The sequence below is a fragment of the Sylvia atricapilla genome, chromosome W (assembly GCF_009819655.1).
Source record: "Sylvia atricapilla isolate bSylAtr1 chromosome W, bSylAtr1.pri, whole genome shotgun sequence".
In the NCBI taxonomy this organism is placed as follows: domain Eukaryota; kingdom Metazoa; phylum Chordata; class Aves; order Passeriformes; family Sylviidae; genus Sylvia; species Sylvia atricapilla.
The window spans coordinates 20,717,850-20,742,216 of NC_089173.1; the positions used below are offsets into that span (position 1 = coordinate 20,717,850).

General features: G+C 37.9%; 1 protein-coding gene across 1 annotated transcript in view; it reads left to right on the forward strand.

Annotated features, from left to right (window-relative positions):
• Window positions 1-23,925, forward strand: part of LOC136373350 (zinc finger RNA-binding protein-like) — a 55,048-nt gene extending 31,123 nt beyond the window's left edge. The window contains exons 13-20 of the mRNA XM_066338251.1: window positions 1,151-1,356; window positions 1,602-1,752; window positions 6,501-6,642; window positions 12,801-12,898; window positions 13,697-13,792; window positions 19,156-19,267; window positions 19,378-19,475; window positions 21,249-23,925. Of these exons, the coding sequence (XP_066194348.1) occupies window positions 1,151-1,356; window positions 1,602-1,752; window positions 6,501-6,642; window positions 12,801-12,898; window positions 13,697-13,792; window positions 19,156-19,267; window positions 19,378-19,475; window positions 21,249-21,428 (1,083 nt within the window). The 3' untranslated portion in view covers window positions 21,429-23,925. The remainder of the gene's footprint in view (window positions 1-1,150; window positions 1,357-1,601; window positions 1,753-6,500; window positions 6,643-12,800; window positions 12,899-13,696; window positions 13,793-19,155; window positions 19,268-19,377; window positions 19,476-21,248) is intronic.
• The last annotated feature ends 442 nt before the right edge of the window (window positions 23,926-24,367 follow it).

Here is a 24,367-nt window from a genome sequence, read left to right on the forward strand (position 1 = left end):
TGCATTATAAAGAAAATGGAGCCAGGCTCTTTACAGTGAGAGGGTGAGATATACCAGCTTAAGCTGAGACAAAAAAGGTACAAACTGAATACAGGATTTATTTTTTTTTCTCCACACAGATGTTGTGAAGCTCCATCTTTGGCGGTTTTCAAGAACCGACTGGATGAAGCTCTGAGCAACATGATATAGTCTTAAAGCTGACCATGGTTTCCACAGGAGGCTGGACTAGACCTCCTGAGGTCCCTTTCTATTCGAATTCTTCTGTGATTCTATGATCATGGATACTTTATTTTGTGGCAGTATGCAAGTATTTCCCAGTTAACAGAAAGACAATAGATATTTATGTTGGGGAGAAATACTTTTGATCTTGGGATTTCCCAATTTGTTTATTTTTTATACATCTCATGTTTTTTCAGATATGATTGATTGTGATCAGTATAAGTTATTAAGGATACTTGAGTTCATGTTTCCTTACATTTTAATAATTTGAGGTTTGAATATTCTGTTGTGTAGCCACATTTGGTTTTTGGTCACACATCACCTGTGAACTTGAAAGTATATCATAGAGTTATAGAATAGTTTGGGTTGGAATGGACCTTAAAGATCATCTAGTTTCAACCCCCTACCATGGGCAGGGATACCTTCCACTAGACCAGGTTGCTCAGAGCCACATCCAACCTGTCCTTGAACACTTCCAGGGATGGGGCATTCACAACTTCCCTGGGCAACCTGTTCCAGGGCCTCACCACCCTCACAGTAAAGAATTTATTCCTAATATCTAATGTAAACCTATCCTCTCAGTTTAAAGCCCTTATCTTTTCACTACATGCCCTTGTATAAAGTTCCTCTCCAGCTCTCTTGTAGGCCCCCTTTAGGTACTGGAAGGTGCTCTAAGATCTCCCTAGAGCCTTCTCTTCTCCAGGCTGAACAGCCCCAATTCTCTCAGCCTGTCTTCCTAGGAGAGGTGCTCTGGCCCTATGATTATCTTGATGGCCTCCTCTGGACTTGCTCCAGCCGGTCCACATCCTTCTTATGTTAGGATTGCCAGAGCTGGATGCAGTTGGGGTCTCATGTGAGGAGAGCAGAGCAGTCACCTGCCTTGACCTCTTGTGTACCCAAATTTCAGAAATGTACTTTTTCATCTGTTTAGCCTCTACGCCGCCCTGACTCTTCTGATGACCGCTATGTGATGACCAAACATGCAGCTATATATCCAACAGAGGAGGAACTTCAAGCAGTCCAAAAAATTGTTTCTATTACTGAGCGTGCTTTGAAACTTGTTTCTGACAATATGTCTGACCACGAAAAAAGCAAGAGCAAAGAGGGAGATGACAAAAAAGACAGCAGTAAAGACAGGTATTTTTTTTCCTTATAATTTTTTAAGAATTTTATGACTTGTTTCTGAAGCCATTTTATGTTTTTCCTTGTACTGTTATCAGTGCTTTCAGGAATTCTGTTCCCTTTGGATTTTGATATGGCATATGTCACTGTGGCCTCTAGAGTATATGGAATACTGCTATTTTATTTAATTTTTCTATCTTCATGTTTAGTTTTATGATTTTTATAGTATTTTAAATGCAGCTTTTAACTATAATTCACAGAGCTTTGAAAGGAGTTTTACGGGTGGGCGTTTTGGCTAAAGGTTTGTTACTCCGTGGAGACCGAAATGTCAATCTTGTTTTGTTATGTGCTGAGAAACCTTCAAAGATGTTACTCGGTTTTATTGCTGAAAGTCTTCCCAAACAACTTGCAGTAAGTAATATTTACATGTTTGGATTTGAATTTTGGTAAAAATACTGTAAAAGTCTGTCCTCAAGTCAAATGTCTGTAGGGCTGACTGTGCTGCATTTCATAGCTCAGGTGCAGTTTCTTTTCATTTTCTGAGTGTTTGTGTCTGAATTCAGGGACTATGCTGCCTGTTTTGCTGTCTGTATATTACATCTATACAAGTGTCTAGGCAGTGTATCTGCTAGCAGTGTAGTATCAATCATCATTTAATAAATTTCCTTCAACTGGGAAACAAAAATGAGCAGAAGAAAGACTATTATCTAGTTACTAGCAGTGATAGAGGTAATTTGTGTGGTGTTACAGGGAGCTTGCACTGCCTGAAGGTCAAAGTTCTCCATTAATGCCAGTCTCTTTGTACTTGTCTATCGGCGATTGATGGAGAGACAGGAAGACTGATTCATGATCAGAATTCGATTTTATTCAGGTTTTCTAAGTCTTATATACCATTTCAGTGAGGTTAATAATTTCTACTACAATAATTAGGTTAGAAGGTCATACAAGCAACTCATGCATTATACAACATCTTTATCGTAGGGGGTTTATTGAATCTTTTCCCTTAAGCAGGTTTTAATCCCATCTTCTCACAAGCTCAAAATTCTGTTTGTCCATGCCACGGCATCCTAGTCACCAGACTAGTTATGCTAATTAAGTCTGTCTTACTCTCAGACTTGTGTATTCCCACATCTCCCTCTTCTGTATTAACCAAAAAACATTCCTTTAACAGCCTTATCAATCCATCTCTGCACACACTGAAGCAAGCAATGTATCATAACTAACATAATTACTATTAAAATTATAACATGCATTCCTATTCTAAGAAAATCTTTTAGCCAAGGTGTCAAACCCCAGCCACTAAACAAGTTATCTTGCCAAGATCCAGATTCTACCTTTAGTTTAAACACACTATCCTTCAGCAGCTGAATGCTTTTATGGATAGATCCTGAGTGATCAGAAAGATTCATAAATAAGCATAGCATCTGATTCAGTCCCATGTTTTTTTGCTTGTTTGTTTTGATCTATGTTGTGGAGAGAAAAAGATTCCTTTTAGCGTATTTCCTTTTTAAAAGATCAGTCAAATATAAGGCACTCATTTAATTGTTTTGTCTGCATTCCAGTTTGCAAATATGGCTATATTTGGATTTCCTCAGTATTTGCCTCCTGAGAGTAGGGAGGTGAGGACTATCCTTTTCTTGTGCCCTGGTATAATTAAAATTTCAATGGCTGTTTACCTGAATTACACCAAAAGGACTCTGTAATATCTCTAGTTTTCACACCCTTTATACTGACACAAAACTCAAAGTTCACAGTTTCCTAGACAGGACAAAAGAACATCAGCTGCAGTCTGGGTGGGGTTCCTCCTCTTCCTCCTCTCCTGTGGACTCGGTGGTGTTGGCTGCTGTTAGAGGTTCTCGGAAAGGCTTCACATTCTTTGCAGGAATCCAGCGAGGTCCTCTTTTGTGTTACTGGTTGATATGTCCAACCCGGTGCTTCCTGGAGTGGCTGCCCGTAGTTCTGCAATGGTCCGAGTGGCGGGGGCTGGGCCGGCTGGAAACTGAAGGTTGGTTCTGGCAGCTGTGCCTGGGGAGGCTGTGGAACTTGTCTCTTCACGCGTTGCCATCCCGCGCTGCGAGATGAGTTTCCCTGCAAAGGCTGCCCATTTTTGTGAAATTTAGAGTGACAGGAATTAGCAAAGTGAGGACCCTTCTGGCAGCGAGGGCATACACTCAGTGTTTTTGCTTTTTGCGCCTTTTGGCAGTCTTTTATAATGTGCCCGGGCTCCCCGCAGCCAAAACAAACCAACTGCTTTCCCAGCAATATTTTCAAAGCGGCAAAGGCATCAGCTATACCTTGCCCCATGGCTTGGTAAGTAACTGCTGTTGTGTGCTGCAATGTCCCCAGGCGATTGCAAGCCTCAGTCATTTGTAGCAATGTGGGCTCTGGTTCTGGAGGCAAAGTTTTTAAAAGACGTTTGCAATCCTCATTAGCATTTTCAACAGAAAGTTTTAGTAGTACAACTTCCCTGGCTTGATCATTATCAATTTGTCTTTCCAGAGTTTGTTTCAGTCTGTCCACAAACTGCATATAGGGTTCTTGTGGAGCCTTCTTAATATTTATGAAGGATTGTTGTGGAGTTTTGGCATCAGGCACTTTGAGAAATGCATACCTGGCGGCCTTGGTGATTCCCTCCAGGGCTTCCCTCGGTAAAGCAGCCTGGCCATTAGGATCGGTGTGCACCCCCTCGCCAGCCAATTGGTCAGTAGTTAAGGCAGCCAGGGCTTGGGTTGCATGCCCTGCATATGTTAAAATTAAGTTTTCCAGTCTTTTTTTCCATTGTGCCATGAATATTGCATATTGCGTTGGGGTGAGCAAAAGGTTTGCCAAGAATTTAACGTCATGAGGAGTCATCAGGTGGGTAGTGAAGGTTGCTCTTAGTAAATTACTGAAGTAAGGGGATCCCAAACCGTATTCTGTCACTGTACGGCGCAGTTCCTTGATTTCTGAGTGGCCTAAGGGCTCCCATTGCGGATTCCCCCGCCTCGGGCCGAGTTGCATGGGGGCTACAAAGATTTCTGCCGAAGTTTCAAAGTCTCTGTCCTTAAGGGCTTTCTTTTTTATCCGTAACCAATTGTTATGCATATTTGGAGGGAATAGGTCCGGATCTTTTTCGGGGCCGGGGTCGAAAGACTCTCCGTCGTTACTATAGTCGCTGTCCGCATAATCAGTTAACGTTTGGCGGCTCTGGGGTCGCTGGTGGGATAGCGGCAAGGCTACAGGTGGCATCTGTGCTCTGTCCCTGGCTTTCGTTGGGGAGGGAGTGCAGACAGAAGAGGGAGCGTGGGACCTGGGCCGATCAGGGTTAACCACGGCTGCAGGGACCGTCTCTGCGGTTGCCTCACAGGTTACCTCGCCTCCCCCCTCTTTTTTAATCGCGTCCATGACTGCCCTCCAAGCAGGGAGCAGGCGAAGCTCTGGCTCATGGCCAGGCAGTGTAGCCAGGTCGTAGAGTTTTACACCGACCTTGTCCCAGTAGCAGAGAGTAAAAATAGAGGAAGCGGTGGTATCGGGAAATATGCGTGACACCCATCGTAGAAGTGACTTAAGGTCTCTCTTAGGGATGGGGGATCCATGCTTGCTTAGGAGGCATAGCATGGTTTCATAGACGTCTCTCTCGGTGGACATTCCCTGTCCCATATTTTTAGTTCCCCTGGCTCACCTGTCACATCGCAGCGTACAGGGATTGTGGGCCCAAACATGGTTCTTTCACCGTCATGATCAGTTCCAGGGGTGTCACCGATTGCCGTCAGATAGACGGTTCTTCTCCAGTCACACGGAGCACCAATTATGGGCGATTGATGGAGAGACGGGAAGACTGATTCATGATCAGAATTCAATTTTACTGAGGTTTTCCAAGCCTTATATACCATTTCAGTGAGGTTTATAATTTCTACTACAATAATTAAGTTAAAAGATCATACAAGCAACTCATGCATTATATAACATCTTTATCGTAGGGGGTTGATTCAATCTTTTCCCTTAAACAGGTTTTAATCCCATCTTCTCATAAGCTCAAAGTTCTGTTTGTCCTTGCCCCAGCATCCTAGTCACCAGACTAGTTATGCTAATTAAGTCTATCTTACTCTCAGACTTATGTATTCCCCCACTTTTCTTGTTTCCAGTTTGTATGTGTCAGTGCTTTGTAGTCCCAGAAGTAGTTAACTAAGTCTCGTGTGGCTTTTTTTAATTTGGCACTAAAAAAAAGTACATGTAGTCTTAAACCATTCAGCAAAATTCATATGAACCATTTGCTGTATTTCTACAAGAAATCAAAGTATAGAATAAAGTTTTTAGCTTCAGTGCTCTCTACTGAACAAAGCCTGTCCACTATTGTTATAGGATGCTTTTCACAGCATTAGTACTTCAGTGCAGTCTGGTAAAATACTCAACAGAGTCAGTGGCATGGTAGAAGCATTAGCAGGATCAGATTAATTAGAAAATAATCTTGGGTTTACTCTTGTTTGAAATAACAGAAGAAAAATTAAAAACTGCACATCTTGGTCTGGCTTTGTGGAGAATACACTTGTCCCTCTAGTTTGTGAAAGAAGGTGATAGAAGTGCCTACAGCTTTATTTTGGGAGTATTATAGTTATTAAATCTAGTCACAAGAAGCAATTCTGAGTAACCACCTTGTTACTCTTACTATTTCCCCCCGATGTTAATCTTATCCTTTGCTCTCATCAGAGGATGTTGTGATAGCCAAGTATAGAATATGACTTGCAGTACTCATCTTGTAACTGCAAGCTTGAAGAACCAGGACTGCATCTTTGTGCTTTTAAAGGCTCCTATGTTCCAGTGAGAAAAATATTCAGCTGGCATTTGAAGTGGCACTGAGGCTTTTATTTATCTCAAATACTGTCAAGATTCTTGTTATGTAATTTACTTATTATATGAATTTCACTTGGCTGTCTCTTTCTTGTTTGCACGCTTGGCAACTGCTGTGTGTTTTCATTAATGATTTGGAAACAGTATGCAAGTCCATATATATATGTATTAATTGTGTATACTATTGTTTCTTTGAATACAGAGGTATTTGCTTCATATAATTATATTGCGTTTCTGCCTTTCTGTTAAAAAAGGCTATGTTGAAATCCATTTTCTTCCCCTTACTTTTCTTGGCCACATGCTAATAGAAATTTCTGTTTCTTGATATTTAGGTAATAAGTCCTGAGAAATATGATATCAAGTGTGCAGTCCCAGAAGCAGCAATAATTTTAAATTCATGTGTGGAACCCAAAATGCAAGTTACTATCACACTGACATCTCCAGTCATTCGTGAGGAGAACATGAGGGATGGAGGTTGGGAAGTTGTTAAAGATGTTACTTCTATTTATTCTGCTTAAGATGGCATTGAGGTCCTAGAAGGCAAAATGCTGGCATAACTAATGTACTTGATCAAAACCTTGTTTTTCAACAAGCAGTCTCAGTAGAGAACAATTTGCTATAAAAAATGCTTATATGATGCATTTAATTTTTAAAAATTCTAACTTAAAGTCCAACCTCAGCTTTCTGCAAAAGGTACAAACTTGATATTTTTTTTACCCTCTTATAAAATTATGGGGAAAGCTAAGTATTTTATAACAAGTAGCTATACACTGACTTTCTAATGCAATCCTGCCCTAAAAGAAAGATCACATTTTCAAGTTTTAGCTGGATCAGTATTACCATAATTTACATATTCCAAATAGCAGCACCACTTTAAATATACTTTTATAATATCTTTGATGGTAGCAGTGCTTATAATTTTAAAAGAAGATGTAATTTTTTTCCAGCACTCTTGAGGTTGCCTTTTGGTCTGGAGTGATTTTTGAATATATTTAGGCTCCTGATATTGCAACCAGTCTTCTATCCAACTGGCAGACTCAGACTATGAAAATAAGAAATGGCTTTGTTGTTTCAGCTGTAGCAGAAAGTGGAGTTTGTAAATAAAATGACATTTCTGAAATTCACAGTTTCTCTGATGCCAGCAGTGTTGCTTTACAGTCTGTTTTGTAATGCTCTCCAAGCTTTTAAGCCAACAAGCATGATTCATGTTTACAGTACATTGGTTCCTTTTGTTTACGGGTCAGATAAAATTAACTTTTGTTTCCTTTTAATCCTGTATTTTATAGTTGAGAGAGAGCATGGCAAACAGGGTTCTAGTGTTTGACAGTGAACCTATGTATAGCAAATCTGAGGCTGTCTTAACACTTCTATGCAGGTTGAAAAAATTGTATGTATGTGTGCTTGTGTATATATATTTATATAAGCCACAGAGACTTTTTTTATTTCATCTTATCATTACATGTCCTCTAACTTACTTGAAATTTTTATATTGCATTAGTAAATGTTCTGTAGCTATGACTAATACATTGTAAGCAAGCTGTGTTAACAAAGTCATCCTACATAATCAGAAAGAAAAATATCAAGATACATTCTTGAGTTTGGATGATTTCTGAAGAGTCTTAAAGAGTGCTTTGTACATGATTTCTGAGCTTTACATATTATTCCTAAAGTCTTTGTACATATACTGTCACACCCAACCAGTTTACTTGTTTTTGACAATCTTAAGTGTAACATGACTTTTAATTTGTCTGTGCTGAATCAGACTTCATGTATTATTTAAGCTCATAAAGAATGCTTTAAAATATTTAATTATTAAATTACATTAAGCATTAAATTGATTTAACCTTAAACACCATGTTTGTTTATTAACATACTGTGAAAAAGAGCAATACTGATCCTGCCACAATACTAAATTTCCATTTTCTGGCCTAAAATTCTATGATGTAGACTAAAAAGTAAACTAATTTCAAATTGTTAGGATCAATCCCTTAATTTATGCCACCTAAAGGAAACAAATCTGTACTTTTGTCTGACCCACACAAGTTAAAATGAGTTTATTCACTGCTGGAGTACTGCCTCTAGGCAAGCAAAATCAAGTTAGAGTTCTTTTCAAGACACTGAGCAGTATAAAAAGTTTGCTTTTGAAGCTAGAGCAAATAAAAGACTGAATTGCAAATTATTGCAGCAAAGAAGGCCTTATTATGAAGACTTCTGCTTATTTGCTGCAGAGGAATAGTATGTTTGTGTTTTTTCTTACTGCAGCTCCTCATGCTCTGTCTCTTACAATGGTTTAAAGTTTTCTTTTTTTTTTCTTTTTTTTTTTAGCCTGCAGTTTGAGTTGAGACTGAGACTCGCATGAGGAATAGAAACGTTTGATGTGTAATAATCCCATTACATGATAAAAGGCTAAAAAAAACCTAACTAAAACCAGTGTGAAATAAAATTGTTAACCACATAGCTACTGTTCCTTACAGTATTGTGCATTTGACAGTTTACCAAATCTGATATATTCAAAGGGCTCTAACCCAGCTTTGGCGTCTTTCCTTCAGCAAACAAAGTGTACATATTTATAAAAGCATATATATATGTGTGTGCATGTGGTTTTTTGGGGTTTTTTTTATCCTTAGCTAACAGCCCAGTCCTAAGCTTTCTAGCAAAGGGTCTTGATTCCTGTTAGGGGTTGCTGCCACGACATCGGAAGGATTTTTGACCAAGGTTTTCTAAAGCTCAGTGTCACACCTGCCATACCCTACAAAGGAGGAGTTTGGATACATAGTCCTAGCACCTACTGTTACTTTGGGGTTTTTTTTCTTTTTGTCTTTGTCTCTATTCTATAATTAAGCAGTGTTCACACTAGTTTTCAAATAGTTGACTGGGTAAAATGTATTTTGCATAATAAAACTTAGTAAAATTTATATGCCTGTTAACTTTTAATGACAAAGTAGTGTGGACACAGCATGTCTAGCTGAAGATTAGCTCCTTATATTTAGGGTAGTAATAAATTAAGTTATATAGGGTAAGAATTCGTGCTTGTGTTTTGTAAATTATTTCAACTTTTTTTGTCTTAGCAGGGTGGTAGGTTAGGCATCTGAATCTAGTTAAAGACTATTTAAGGGGTTAATCCTGAAATGTAAAACAGATGCAAAAATTCACAGATTAAGTATTGGAAGAATTTCCTTCATACATTTTTTTCCAATGTATTCTCAGTGCAATTAGGTGTCTTTCAACTTCTCAGTCTTTTTAAGTTTCAAGCATATTCATATGATGCCTAGTAGTAGCACATTTTAGATTGACATTTCCAGCACTGAGTATGATTCTCTTCTGTGCACTTAAACTGTAATTCTTTTTAGTAAAAATATTTTCAAAATTGAAGTTTTTTGAAGCTAGAAGTAATTGGAGTTTCAAATTATGTAGTGAGTTACTGTGATAAAAGTTTGCACAGTATAATCTGTTCTCATAGTAGCTTTAAAAGACTGTAAAAAATGGATTGATTAGGCTACTAGACAGAAGAGACACATTTTTAATTTCTCAGTCTTATTTTGCTTCTTATTTTCCTGCTGTGCATTTTCTCTAAATGTACTCCTTGTCTTTTTATATCCAAGTTTTACTTGTTTCATCAGTTATCTTACCTGGCACTCCTCTGGTATAGGTGTGGGTTTGATTTTTGTGATTTTTGTTTTGTTTTAAATGAAATGCCACTTTAAATGTCTTCATTTGCTGTGCAAATACCTTTTTGGTTCAGTTATTCTTCTTGCCATTTTAACATATAGTTTGTAAGTTTAAACTTCTGTTTGAGAAGATACCTATGTTCTTAGCTTTGTTCTTATTTTGAAATCTTCCCCCTTTTAGCCCCATGCAGAGCAATGGGCCTATCCTATAAAAAAATGCCCAAATCTGAATGGAGTACTTCATATTTAAGTTTTGCAAAGTTATAGAACCATGTTCATTCATGGCTTTTTGGTTCTCTCTAAAGTATCCTACTATTTAAAGTATCCTACTATTTATTTTTCATTTGTGCATAAATAGGTGGTTTCTGGGCTGTCTCTCTGAAGCATCCCTACTTGCTGGCATGTTTCATGAGACATATATATAACTTCTATTCTCAGAGTTACCTAACTTAATATCTTGCTGGAGTAAATTATATTCCATTCAGCCAGCTCCTGTGAAATGAGTTCCATTGAGTGAAGGCTTTTTCTTTTATCTTGTCTGGTGTATCACCAGTTATGCTACCAGTATACTTTGTCACTAGTCACAATAGCCATTTTCATAATTAGTAAAAAAAAATACTTTTAAAAGTGATCATTACATTTTATTCCTACAATTTTTAAAGTAACTTGAAGGTGCCATTTTGTATTTTTCAGTGGTTCCAGTTTCATTGATTTAAACCATTTCCAAAAGGGCCTTGTGGTCTTTTTCATTTTGGTAACAAAGCAATCTGCTTTGTAATTAATCCTTTTCTGAACATTTAAATATAAAAGATCTACCATATTTTAGAATAATAGAATCATATAGTCATTTAGGTTGGAAAAGCCCTTCAAGATCATCAACTCCAACTGTTAAACTAATGCTGCCAAGTCCACTGCATCTACAGTGCCACATCTACACTTCTTTTAAATCCCTTCAGGGATGGTGACTCAGCCACTTCCCTGGGTAGTCTCTTCCAATGCTTGACAACCTTTTCAGTGAAGAATTTTTTCCTAATATCCAATCTTAACCTCCCCCGGCACAACTTGAGGCCATTTCCTCTTGTCCTATCTCTTGCTACATGGGAGAAGAGACCAACAACCACCTTGCTACAACCTCCTTTCAGGTAGTTGTAGAGTGATAAGGTCTCCCCTGAGCCTCCTCTTCTCCAGGGTAAACAACCCTAGCTCCCTCAGCCACTCCTCATAGGACTTGTGCTCTAGACCTTTCACTATCTCCATTGTCCTTCTCTGGACACACTCCAGCACCTCAGTGTCTGTCTTGTTTTGAGGGGCCCAAAACTAAACACAGGATTTGAGGTGTGGCCTCACCAGTGCCAAGTAGAGAGGGACAGTCACTTCCCTAGTCCTGCTGGCCACACTATTTCTGTTACAGGCCAGGATGTCATTGGCCCTCTTGGCTACCTGGGCACACATTGGCTCATGTTCACCTGCTGTCAACCATCACTCCCAGGTCCTTTTCTGCAACTTTCCAGCCAATTCTTCCCCCAGCCTGTAGTGCTGTGTGGGGTTGTTGTGACCCAAGTGCAGGACCTAGCCTTGTTGAACTTCATACCATTGGCCTTAGCCCATCAATCCAGCCTGTCCAGAATCCTCTGCAGAACCTTCCAACCCTCGAGCAGATCAATACTCCCACCCAACTTGGTGTCATCTGCAAATTTACTGAGGGTGCACTCAATCCTCTCATCCACATCACTGATAAGGATATTAAACAGGACTGGCCCCAGTACTGAGCCTTGGGGAACTCCACTAGTGACTGATCACCAGCTGGGTATAACTCCATTCCCCACCACCCTCTGGGCCTGGCTGTCCAGACAGGTTTTTACTCAAGAAAGAGTGCACCTGTCTGAGCCATGGGCAGGCAGTTTCTCCAGGAGAATGCTGTGGGAAATGGTGTCAAAGGCTTTACTAGGTCTAGGTGGACAAGATCCCAGATCCCCAGCCTTTCCCTCATCCACTAAACAGGTCACCCTGTCACAGAGGGAGATAAGGTCATTTAAGCAGGACCTGCCTTTCCTAAACCCATGCTGGCTGGGCCCAATCCCCTGGTTGTCCTGTATGTGCTGCATGATGACACTCAAGATTATCTCCTCCATTACATTCTCTGGTCCCAAGGTCAGGCTGACAGGCCTGTAGTTACCCAGATTCTCCTTCTGGCCCTTCTTTCAGATAGTCTACTTTGTTTTTTTCTTTTTTGGCTTCTCTTTTTCTTGCTGAGTCATAAGTAAAGCAGTCCCAATTCAAATCCTTCCTTGCATCCTGAATGATATTGGAGGACATATATCATGAACTGAGGAATTTATATGAATAAAAGAGGATATTAAAAAGTAATGGAACTCTTAAAATTGAAAAGCATTTCACATTCCTTTAGTCAGTTTTTTTTAAATGCAAAATAATTTCCATTTCAAGTTTAAGGTATGATAAAAATAACATTACAAAATATCTAGTGCTTTTAAGTGGGTTTTTTTAATATACTTAGCTTTTCTTAAAAAGAATAGGTCCCAAATAGCATGTGACCATTAAAATCTTCATTAAACTAAGTGTGAATATTTCTACTTTGTTAAAGTGGATTTTTAGTGTTCCTTCTGTCTTGTGGTCTCTGTGCTGGTGCACTGTGTCCAACCATTCTTCCTTTGCTATTTAATTTTAGGGTATATATGTTTTTCCAGTGTTAGCTTAAAGAAAGAAGTACTATGTATTGCATAATATGCAATGCATTTGAAAATAACCTGACAGCTAAAGTTTAATAATGATTCTACAATCTTCATACTGGCTTAGTGTCCTAATACTAACTGAATGACTTTTATTGAGCAATTACATTTGTTGTTCAAGGGTTCAAGCTTTAAATGGCATGTGTGACATTGAAGCTACTTTAAAATGGTCAAACACCCATTCCTCACTGCATTTTGCCAATTCAATCCATTTTAGATGTAACCTCGGGTATGGTGAAAGACCCACCGGACGTCTTGGACAGGCAAAAATGCCTTGACGCTCTGGCTGCTCTACGCCACGCTAAGTGGTTCCAGGTTCGGAACATCATTTTATTTTCTTCTTGTAGCCTTATGAGAGATTAGTTCAGTTGCAATATAAATGTTTAACTGTGTGAAAACACTCAGTGTTGTTCAAGCTAATAATGCTTAATATTTTTCTGGTCCCTGAATTTAAGTGTAGAAGGTTGAGTAGGGAGGAACTGCTTTATGCAGTTATTGCTCATTTGACCTTTTTTTTCTTTTTTCTGGTCATTGAGAAAAAGATTTTGAAAGCTTCACTCACTTGGGGTGATCATATGTTGTATATTTGTTATATATTCCATAAGGCTGCAGAGTAACTTTAAATAATAGAATATGTGTTTAAAGCTTTGTGTTTAGATTTAAGACTTTTTTTCCTATTTCTTTAAGTGTAGGGAATGAAAGGCAAGAAGCAACTGTTTGGTTTAGTGACTTTGCATTCTGGCAAAGGCACAATAAAGAAACCAAACAGATTCCCTTCACCTTTCAGTCTCTACACCTATTTCTTAGACCTTCATTTTTATTACTAATATAGAAAAATACTATATTTATTGTTGCAGGTGAACATAGGTCAAAGTGTATAGGGGATCAAGAAATGTTATTCTTGTATAACCTGTGCACTTTGACTTCTATCACCTTAAATTACTAACCCCGTATAAAAATACTGCTGTAAATGGCAGCTCTTTGAATAAAGTTGTAGAATAATTTGTTTCTGTCTTGTATATGAGCTTCCATTGAACAGCGGTGTTTTAGTCTTTCAACAAGTCCTATTTGCTATATATGCTGGGATTAATTTGATTTTGTATTGCTCTCAAGGCTAGAGCTAATGGTCTGCAGTCCTGCGTGGTTGTCATACGTATTCTTCGTGACCTCTGTCAGCGGGTACCAACTTGGTCTGATTTTCCAAGCTGGGTGAGTAATGTTCTTTTGAATGAGTCATTTTAATGCACATTGGGGTTTTCATTTAATCCACTGCAAATAAAGCATGAGAATGTGTTACTACAGTTTTAAAATTTAGGTTTTTTCAAGGACTAATGTAGGGTTTTGCTTGGGTGGTTGGTTGGTTGGTTTTTTGGTTTTCCCCAGCAAACAATCCAGATTACATCTAAAATTTTAATTTTCTGTGGTTTTGCCATGTGGAACTGAAAACTTTTTTTCAAAAGGAGTTTTCTTGTTGTTTGGAATTCTTTGAGGGTAGCATTCTTATTCTGTATTTCAGCATTTTTTCCTTTACTCTGTATCAAAGAATCTATCTTTTTCTTACAGCCTACTCTGAATTGCTCAGACTTTACTGAAAGTGGTAGAAAATTACGTCAGCTGTACCTAGATAGCTCTGTGATAACAGAAAGGCTACTTGAAAGAATAAATCACAGCAATTCCTGCAATCAATAATATCTTGTTTCTGCAAGATGAAATACCACAGTACTAGTCTGTGTGTGTCACCATTGGCATTTTAGTCAGTATCACTTAGACACAGCTCTCTAGGTTGTAATTGGTTACCTATCTCAATTCTTGCAGCTGAGTGGTTTTGGAGCATTCTTTTACATTGACTATCTTAAATGATGCTCTTCAGGAGTGCAACTTGTGTTCCAAATATTAATAAATGTTCAGTCTGTGGACTGCACAAAGTTAGTCTTATCCAAAATCTCTGAAGTATATATATGTAGAGGTAAATTCAACTTTGACTGTTTTGTTTCATAGACCAAATCCTGTTGCACTGTTCTGCTTCCAAATGTAGTTTTCAGTTTTGGCAGGAAGAGTGCTAACATTGTCAAGACAAATATAATAGTTGGCATTATTTCAATGAGAAATGTTTTACAATTGTAATAAGCTTGCTGACCAGACAAAATATGGAGCAATTATTTCTGCTTTTCAAAATATTTAAAGTAAAAAAAAAAAAAATCCAATTTTTGTGCTATACTTCATAAAAGATATACTGTACAAATATAGTTTAACAGAAGTTCAGAAGCATGTAAGTACCCTCAATATTGCTTACTAAGTAGCCAAAGAATAAACCCAGGCATACTTTTAGAAAAGCATCCTTTAAAATATTGCAACACACAGCAGGCACATAGATGAAGAACAAGGAATGTTGTTTCTTATTTCTCATAATATCTGTTCTAAGGCACAGCCAGAAAGGAAGCGATGTGTCACAGAATTGCAGAATGGGTGAAGTTGGAAGGGACCACAGTGGGTCATCTAGTTCATCTTCCCTGCTCAAGCAGGGTCATCTCAGAGCACATGGCACAGGACTGCATCCAGATGGATCTGGAATATCTCCAGTGAGGGAGATTACACAACCTCTCTGGATAACCTATTCCAGTGCATGGTCACTCACAGAATAAAGAAGTTCTTTCTTATATTCAGGTGGAACTTCCTGTGCATCAGTTTCTGCACATTGCTTCTTGTTCTATTGGTTGGCATCACCGAGAAGAGCCTGCCTCTATCCTCTGACACTCACCCTTTATATACTTATAGAAACTGATGAGGTCCCCTCTCAGTTGCCTCTTCTCAAGGCTGAACAGGCCCAGTTCCCTTAGCTTTTCCTCCTAAGAGAGATACTCCAGACCCTTGATAAATTTCATAGCCCTCTGCTGGACCTGCTCCAGGTCTCTCTTGTACTGAGGAGCCCAGAACTGGACACAGCACTCCAGCATACCAGGGCTGAGTAGAAGGGCAGGATCACCTCCAACAACCTTCTGGCAACACTCTTCTCAATGTACCCCAGGATACTATTGGCCTTCTTGACCACAAGGGCACTGCTGGCTCATGGACAACTTGTTCACCAGGACCCCTAGGTCCTTCTCTGCAGAGCTGCTTTCCACCAGGTCACCCCCAGCCTGTACTGGTGCCTGGGGTTATTCCTTACCAGGTGCAGGACCCTGCACTTGTCTTTGTTGAATTTCAGGCGATTCCTCTCTGTTCATCTCTCCAACCTGTCATGGTCCTTCTAAAGAGCAGCACAGCACTCTGGGGGATCAGCCACTCCTCCCAGCTTTGTGTCATCAGCAGACTTGCTGAGGAGGCATCTGCCCCTTTGTCCAAGTCATTGATGAACACATTAAACAATACTGGACACAGTATAGAACCTTGGGGGATACCACTAGTGACAGGCCTCCAACTAGACCCTGTGCCACTGATCACAACCCTCTGGGATCTGCTGTTCAGCCATTTCTCAATACACCTCACTGTCCACTCATCCAGTCCATACTTCCTGAGTTTGCCTATGAGGATTTCATGAGAGATTTCCGGGCTAGATGTGTCTCAGTTCTCTCTAAAAGTGCTTCCAGTCTTGCTCTTGTCTCTGAAAAATGGGAAATACACTCTCCAACCAATTTGCTAGGTTAGAAAGCCAACATTACTTTATTAGCAGTGCTGGATACATAGGGGATTCTTCTCAAAGCATGCATGAGCAGCAACCTAACAGGCCAGGTTATAATCCTGAAACTAATGCATATTCATCGCATTTCCTGAATACATGCATATATGCTAATTATTTCCATGGACTTGTTTGGATATGTTTCTAGGTCTTCTGATGAATATTTTCTCTTTCAGAGTATCTCAAATATGTCGTCAGGTCATAATGTACTTCTCTTACGATTCTTTGCTCTGACATACAATCCTTGTTCTCAAAACTAAGATATCAGCTAATACATATTAATCACTAATAGAAGTAAACAAGGAAGCATTAGCTGGAACAAGACTTATTCATCGCAGAAATAGGGAGTTAACACAAGACCACATTAATCTCTGGTATTTGCATAAGCACTGTATGGCACAAAACTAAACATTAACCACAAATACAGGGATCATACACTACTGTGCTAAAGTTAAAAGAATTTTTCATCTGCCCCCACTGCTGCATAGACTTCTTATTAAAGAAATTTAACTTGTTCAGTAACACTCTTGGTGCCCAATGCATGAATCACCATTGAAGTTTGTGTATTCAGTTGTTCTTTTGGCCTTGTTGACAAAGTCTTACTGACAAAAAAAAAAAAAAAAAAAACAAACCAAAAGACAGATTTAAAATATATATGATTTCTGATAGTTACAGATGAAATTTTGTAGATTGAAGAAATATATTTTTCTAGATACAGAACTTCTCCTGACCTGTATGCTAGAAGCCTGTTACAAGCTGGAGATGCCAGAGCTTTTAAAAAAGAGCCTAAGTAGTTTCAATAATAGAAAATATTAGGAAATCTAAACATACACATTAGTATCAGTCTCTTTATATACCTAGAAATAAAAACCAAATTAGAAGAATTGTGTCAAGTTCCTACAAGTTAGAAGGAACCAATATTCAAGGTTGATTTATTTTTATTTATTTTCCAAACTTGAAATCTAGTAGTTTGTGCACATAAACACTGGAGCATCATAATTCACATTTTCCTATGATTAAGTTGAAGACGTTAGTGTATTGTATGAGGATCCAAAAGAACTAGACTTGAATAAATGCAATAATGTGATCTGCTTTTTTACTTTCTTGCTGTATTTGCTTCATACTTGAAAACAACTAAATTGTTGCTAAAACTCAAAAGCTTGACCCTGAGTGATACAGTGTAAGTACTAAAATACCATGTGCAAGAATTGAAATTTTTCAGTTAAATTGAGCTAAAATAGAAAGGAATAGGCACCCTTAGTGAGTGATTATAATCATCACTGCCTGTAGTTACTTGCATGCATTAGAATGGACATTTATTCTTGGAAAATAGAAATAGAAGGCAACATTAGAGCAACTGTAAATTTGGAAGAGGAACCAAAAAAACAAACTCCCAAAACTCCCACTAAAAAACAAGAGAGACATTGTTTGAAAATAAAACTTGCCAAGGAGGTGGTATTGAAACATCAATTTAATGCTTACTTTTGCAAAAATCTTTTTTTTTTCTGGAAAAAATAGTGTCTAATAAAGGCAAACAATGGAAATACTCACAGAAAAAAAAAGTGTAAATTTTAGAAAACCTGTTTATCATCAAGGTTTTTTTTACACTTGTTAACATCTAAGTTAGTGTTAGCTTATACTAGGAAACAAAAATGCAGTGAACTTCAGTTTTGCAAAACTGAAGAACTAGTAACCACTTAAATGTTAAAAGGTCATTAAATTTTGGATACTTCAGTGTTGGGGAAGATGAATCAGGGAAACCTTATAAATATGATTGCTTAGCAAAGATTCTGAAAATATGAAACCTATAATCGAAATAGAAATGAAAGCTGACTTTGACTTGTAGGATACTGAGTCCTAGTTACTATAGAACCTGAAAACAATAGTCTAGCTAGCTGAAGGAAAATCCCTTTTGATTGAACAATACCTTTCTGCTGGCTAAGGCATCCAAAGGTCAATGTAGCAAAACAGAAGTCTAAAGAGTAGTTTTTAGAGTTTAAAATATAACACAGTAGGGTAATATAGTAGTTCTTATAGGCTGTATGTAGATTCTATAGGATTTTGTGTCTTGTGTTGATTGGTCACTGTAAATTAGAATATTCATCACAAAAGGAAATATAATGTATTGTAACAAGGACCTCGCTCTCTTAACTCTTACCTCTTACCTCAACTCTTACCTCTCCTCTTAACTCTTAACTCTTACCCTTCCTCTTCCCCCTATTCTCGCTCTCTCCTGCTCTCTCCCCCTGCCCTTTGCTCTCTCGCTCCCTTCTCTCTCAGCTCTCACCCTGCTGTTCTTTCTCCCTCTCTCTTTGGGACTCCCCTCCAGCCCAGGCTGGTGGCTGAAGGCAAGGCCCTTTTACCCATGACCCTTGCAATAAAACCACATGTTCTAGAATATACAGGTCGGCAGAATTCCTTGTCCCAGCCGTCTGCGGATTCACCTACACTTCAGGTTTCTGTATTCTTGTAGAAAAAATAATTTCTCTGTAGCATCCTGTTAATTTCATTAGATGAATCAAATTCATCCATTTCATACTGTGTGCTGTTTATTCACATGGCTGACAGATTCCAGTGACCCACCATGTTTCATGCTCTCAAAAAATGACTGGGCAAGTTCTCAAAGTAGGCTACTGCTGTATAAATTTCTAAGAAAAACTTTGAACAACTTGTAATGAGAAGCAGCATATCTACTCAATACTCAATGTTAATCTTACAGTACCTTTCTTTATATTAATTGTTAACAAACATCTGATTTTTTCATTTTAACTGAAAGTATTCTGTGATGTGTAATATCCTTCAACATTTCAGTATCAAAAGTTTTGTATTGAACAACAGTAGTAGCTTTTTTTTATCAGTCTTCTAAATTGTCTGGATTTTCCTATTGTTCTTCTAGGCTATGGAGTTGCTTGTGGAAAAAGCAATTAGCAGTGCTACTGGACCACAGAGTCCTGGGGATGCACTAAGAAGAGTTTTTGAGTGTATATCTTCAGGAATCATCCTTAAAGGCAAGTTGCAGTTGATCAGCGTCTGTATACTTATGTTTAAGTAATGTAAAATCTGTAATATTGATTGAAATAAGGTAGAGATGTGCTACTAATTAGCCTAACTGTTTTAGGTGGTCCTGGCCTTCTGGACCCATGTGAGAAAGATCCTTTTGATACACTTGCTGTAATGACAGATCAGCAACGAGAGGATATTACTTCAAGTGCACAGGTAAGGAAAAGTATGTGTTAAGTAACTAAATTTGATGGATATTTTTTGGGGTGGGTGGGTGGTTGATTTGGGGTTTTTTTTTGTGTTTTTATTAGTGGAGATATATGATGAACATTAATTTTCTTTTCTTAGAATGTAGTCCAGTCTTTCAAATGATCAGTCTTAAGCTAGGCAATAAAACTTTCACAACAGAGAATGAATAATAGTGTTCATTTTTGTACTAAAATCAATATATTTTCCTGAAAAGTTTGAAGCACTCCCATCTGAAATAAACCCCCGCAGCCCCCCGGGGCTTGCTCAGTTCCTTGGGAGGCTTTGGGGGAATATCTCAGGGACAAGACAAAAGATTCCAAAAGACGTTCCTACCCCTGGGGTTAGTCCACGATGTTTATTCTCGAAGGTTTACAAGGGAGAAAGAGGGGGGGAAAGAGAACGAACAAGGAAGAACAGGGCCTTATCTACTCTGCCCAGGGGGGATGGCTGGACCTCAGCTGATTGGGTCAAGAAAGGAAGGAAGGGTCAATCTACATGGTTACAGGCTTCAGGGGTCCTGGGGAAAATCCATTCCCCAGAGAAATACAACACCCATCTACATATATATAATCCATGTAAAGATGCTTACTCTACAGTAGCATGTTATTAGATTTAAAATTGCATTGGCATTTAATATTTTATAAATTGTCCTGGTTTAGGGCAAATTTTGGGAGGAAACCTCCAAAGGGGTCTCCTCTAGAAAGCAAATTTCAGCAGCCCCTCCCCCAACCAGTTCAAGAAATGGAAAAGTTGGAGAGAAGTGGAAAAAACTGTTTATTTAACAAACTAAGTACTCACAAGCATGAAAAAAATGAGTAATATTAAACAATGGAACCTCTCGCTGTTCTGAAGAGATGGGAAATTCAGAAAGAGTCCTTCTGTGGGTGTGGGTCAGTCTCTCCGGGGCTCAGGCCCAGCATGCCAGGCCTGATGTGCAGCCTGGGGGGCCCCCAGGCTATTTTCCTGATGTCCTGGACCAAAGAGAAGCTGAACAGTCCCAGAAGAAGGCGGCACAGTCTAGAGAAAATCTTTCTTGCCTTAGCTAAGAAGGAAAACTAGCGAAAAAAAGCAAAGAAAAACTCCGTCTCTCTCTCTGCAAAAACCGAGAACTCTGAGAGCACTGAGCTCTTATCTGTCTCTTGCTGTCCAGGCTAGGCAGCACAGTCCATGAGAGAGAGGAATTCTGGGGGAGTAAAGTGAAGCTTCTGCAGACAAACTGCATGCTGCTTCTCCCCCCCTTCACTCTCTCTCTGGGCCTAGCTTAAAACTACAGGACCTAGTTCTGAGCAAAAAGACAGATGATGGGGATACCAGCATCATAAAGTCACCCCAGGAAATCTGTGTAAGCATAAATTTTAATATTTATTTTATCTGCTTACAGTATTGGCTATTCATGCTTGCAGCTTTGGAGTTTACTGCCCCTACCTCTTCATTCAATCCTTTTGCTAAAGATTACTGATGCATGTTGGGACATATGACAAGCCTTGGCTGCTTCAATGCAAGTCCAGCAGCTAAAACGCATGTATATTATTTTTAAGTTAATATGTTGTATTTTGTATCAAAGCAACAAATGGGACATACACATATTATTGTGTTGACTTTGTTGGGGGAAGGAAGAGAGGATAAAAAGTGCTAAGGATAATATCATATACCACTAATGTTCCTCATTATTGTTTGATAAAGTATTTTAAATTGACATTTGTTTCTAACAGAAATATCTTCTTTCTATCCTTTTTCTAGTTTGCGCTGAGACTCCTTGCATTCCGTCAAATACACAAAGTTTTAGGAATGGATCCATTACCACAGATGAATCAACGCTTCAACATCCATAATAATCGTAAAAGAAGAAGGGACAGTGATGGGGTTGATGGATTTGAGGCAGAGGGAAAAAAAGACAAAAAAGATTATGATAACTTTTAAAAACATTTGTCATTAGTGCTAAGATTGAAGATGATAAAAAATCCATTTGTTGCCTTGATTTTAAATGGACATAATAATGTATGTTTAAAATATCCCAAAAATGACTCAGTAATTTGATTTGGAAGAGAAAAATATAGCTCTTCTGTGAGAGTCTGAATATTTTAATGATATACTGTATCAGACAGATTATGGATGGAAAGACTGCAAATGGAGACTGTCATTGGAAATATAATCCTCATTACATTTTCTTTAGATGTGTTGCTAACTTTAGTCTCTGTCTCTCTCTCTTGTGCATTGTTTTATCTTGACTGTATTTAATGCAGCGTTTGTGCTTCTGTTCCTATGTGTATTTTAATTATTTTTTTTATTTAGAAGGGTTTTTGTTTGCCTTTGACACTAGTTGTATAAGTTACATTGTGTTAGCATAAACTGTTGACGTTCCAATTAATATTTTACAGAACTTCATTTTGTAAAGTGAGACTGCAGGATTATGTTTTTGCTTTTGTTTTCCTAAATGTGAAGGGGTTACAACACATAATTATCCTGCCATTTGAGTGCTCAGAGTTAAATGTTTTTGCCAATCTTGTGGCATTTGTCTCTTTAGTGTGATATAAAGTGTGATATAGTGTGATATTAAGACAAATTTTTTTTAATCTAATCGACTTTGCTGTTAGTTGTGTATTAGCAGTATAAAAGCTAATATATACAGTATGGTCTTGCAACAGTTTTAAAGCAGCTGCAGAGTTGATCAAAGTTTTGCATGATGTTTTGGGTTTTTTTAATATAAGGGCTTTTAAAACGATCATTTTGAGTTAAATGCATAGGTCTTTCTATGATTGACTTTGTTACATAACAAGGTCAAAATATAACTTTCTGAATTCCCCTTTTCAACATACAAGCAGAAGCAGGCATTTCCAATTTAGACAAAGCTAGTAATTATTTTTGGTCCACTTTGTTAATATTAATGCCTTTCAGCCCTTAAAATAAAAATTTGTCATATCAGTGCCTGTAAGAGTATTCCTTATAGCTATTTCTGCATAAACTCTCAGTGATTTTTTTTCAGTAATTCAAATTTTAAAAAGTGAAGTATAACTGAAAAAGTGAACATTATTAAAGGAAAAAAGTAGCTCTGAAAATTGTTTGATGTATGCTTATGTCCCTTTCAAAAAGCTAAGTATAGCAGTGGTGTAGTAATGCTACACCATACTGTTGATGTATGCTCTGGTACACAGGTGTGATTTGTTGTCACAGCACTACTGTGGAATATGCAACTAAAAGCTAAAATGTATTAAATTACTAAAATTCATTATAAACTTGAAACTGAAGTTTCTCTCATTCTGTTCACTGTGTATTATGCTTTGTTGCAAACCCATAAAACTCACAGATAAACATAGACTAGCATTCTGGTAACTGTTGATGGCTATAGGAGTGTATCACACATTACAAAGATCATTTGTTATTTCTGGTTCAATTAAAAAACCTTTTTGTTCCATTTTGAGGTTGAATTTATCTTTGACCTTTTTAATAAATACCTCTTGGAGTAGGGGGGGTGTTTTTGTTTGCAATGCTTACTACTAACAGCATGGGCCTGTGAAATAGAAATATACAGTATTTTAGAAGAATATAGAGAGAATCTTAAGGAAATATATTAATACTGTTCTTCAAGCATTAGAGTGCAGTTTTAAAAGGAGTGGTTATTAGTGGTGAGCAAATAAAAGGAAGGCTTTCTCATTGTAGGAAAGATTTCTTACCAATTTCAGCATCAGAAATACAATAATTAATGCATGCTTTAAAATTACTTTTAAAAAGGATTATGCTAGTTTCTTTTGTCTAGCCTCGATGTGTGGCTCCAAGCATGTGCTTGGTCCTGGTGGGTATTGGTTGTTTGGGTTTTTTTGGTTGACTGGTTGGTTTTTTTAAAAGGGATATCTTCCTGCCATGGCATCTAATAAGCCATTACTCTTTATTTTGAAAGCTACAGGTGCTATTCATGCAGCTAGTTCAATTCCATACCAAAGTTTCTCCATAAAACAAACATGCTTATTTGGGCATGTGGTTGACCCTAAAATTTAGGATTAAAAAGGTTAAAGATGTATTTTGGATTTCCTGTGTTTTTGTTCTACTAGCTTTTAACTTTTAACCAATTTCTGGGTCTTTTTAACTACTGTATACTTAAAGTCATTCCACATTAAATATGAAGCTGTGACTATGATTTTTGCACCGAGTGAATTTGCAGTTTATTTCTGTTTTACCTGCCCATTTTAATGGACTATTTAAACTGTGTAACTTCTGACTCTTGTTAAGCTAAGAATAAGGGAAAAACAAGGTTTTAAAATGTACAGTGTGAGCTTTGTTTTTAAATATTACATTGTGTGTTTGGGAAGATAAAGCTAAGATCAAGTAATCAATTTACAAATAAATAACCATTTTAATACCCTATGTTTTGATAATGCTAGTGGTTCGCTAATAAGCAGTGTTTGCATTTCTTATTCAGCAATGCTGTGTGTTAAATCTCAGTGCCAGATGCTATAGTCATAATACACAAAAAAGAAATGTACTCAGCAAGAATTTTCCCCTCAGTGCTCACTTTAGAGGAACAATTTAGTAAAATGAGAGCTGTTCTATTTTGAGGTATTTTCAAGCTTTGACTTGTCTGCCTAGTTTTTAAGTATGTCCTGTCTGTGAGCATTGTGGTTTCACATGGGTTCCTGTAGAGGCATTGGTAGAAATGCAAGTCTGTTGGATACATTCCATCAACATCTTGCCCTCTTTATAGAATTCTGTATGAATTGTTAACCTTATGAAGCTATTGAATGTGATGGATTCATTTGCTGCTTCTATTTTTAGACTTATTTCACTACTCAGAAGTTATTTAAATTTACTTAAAATTGTACCTAGCAACATTCTGAGAGTTGAAATCAACTTTAAATATTCCTACA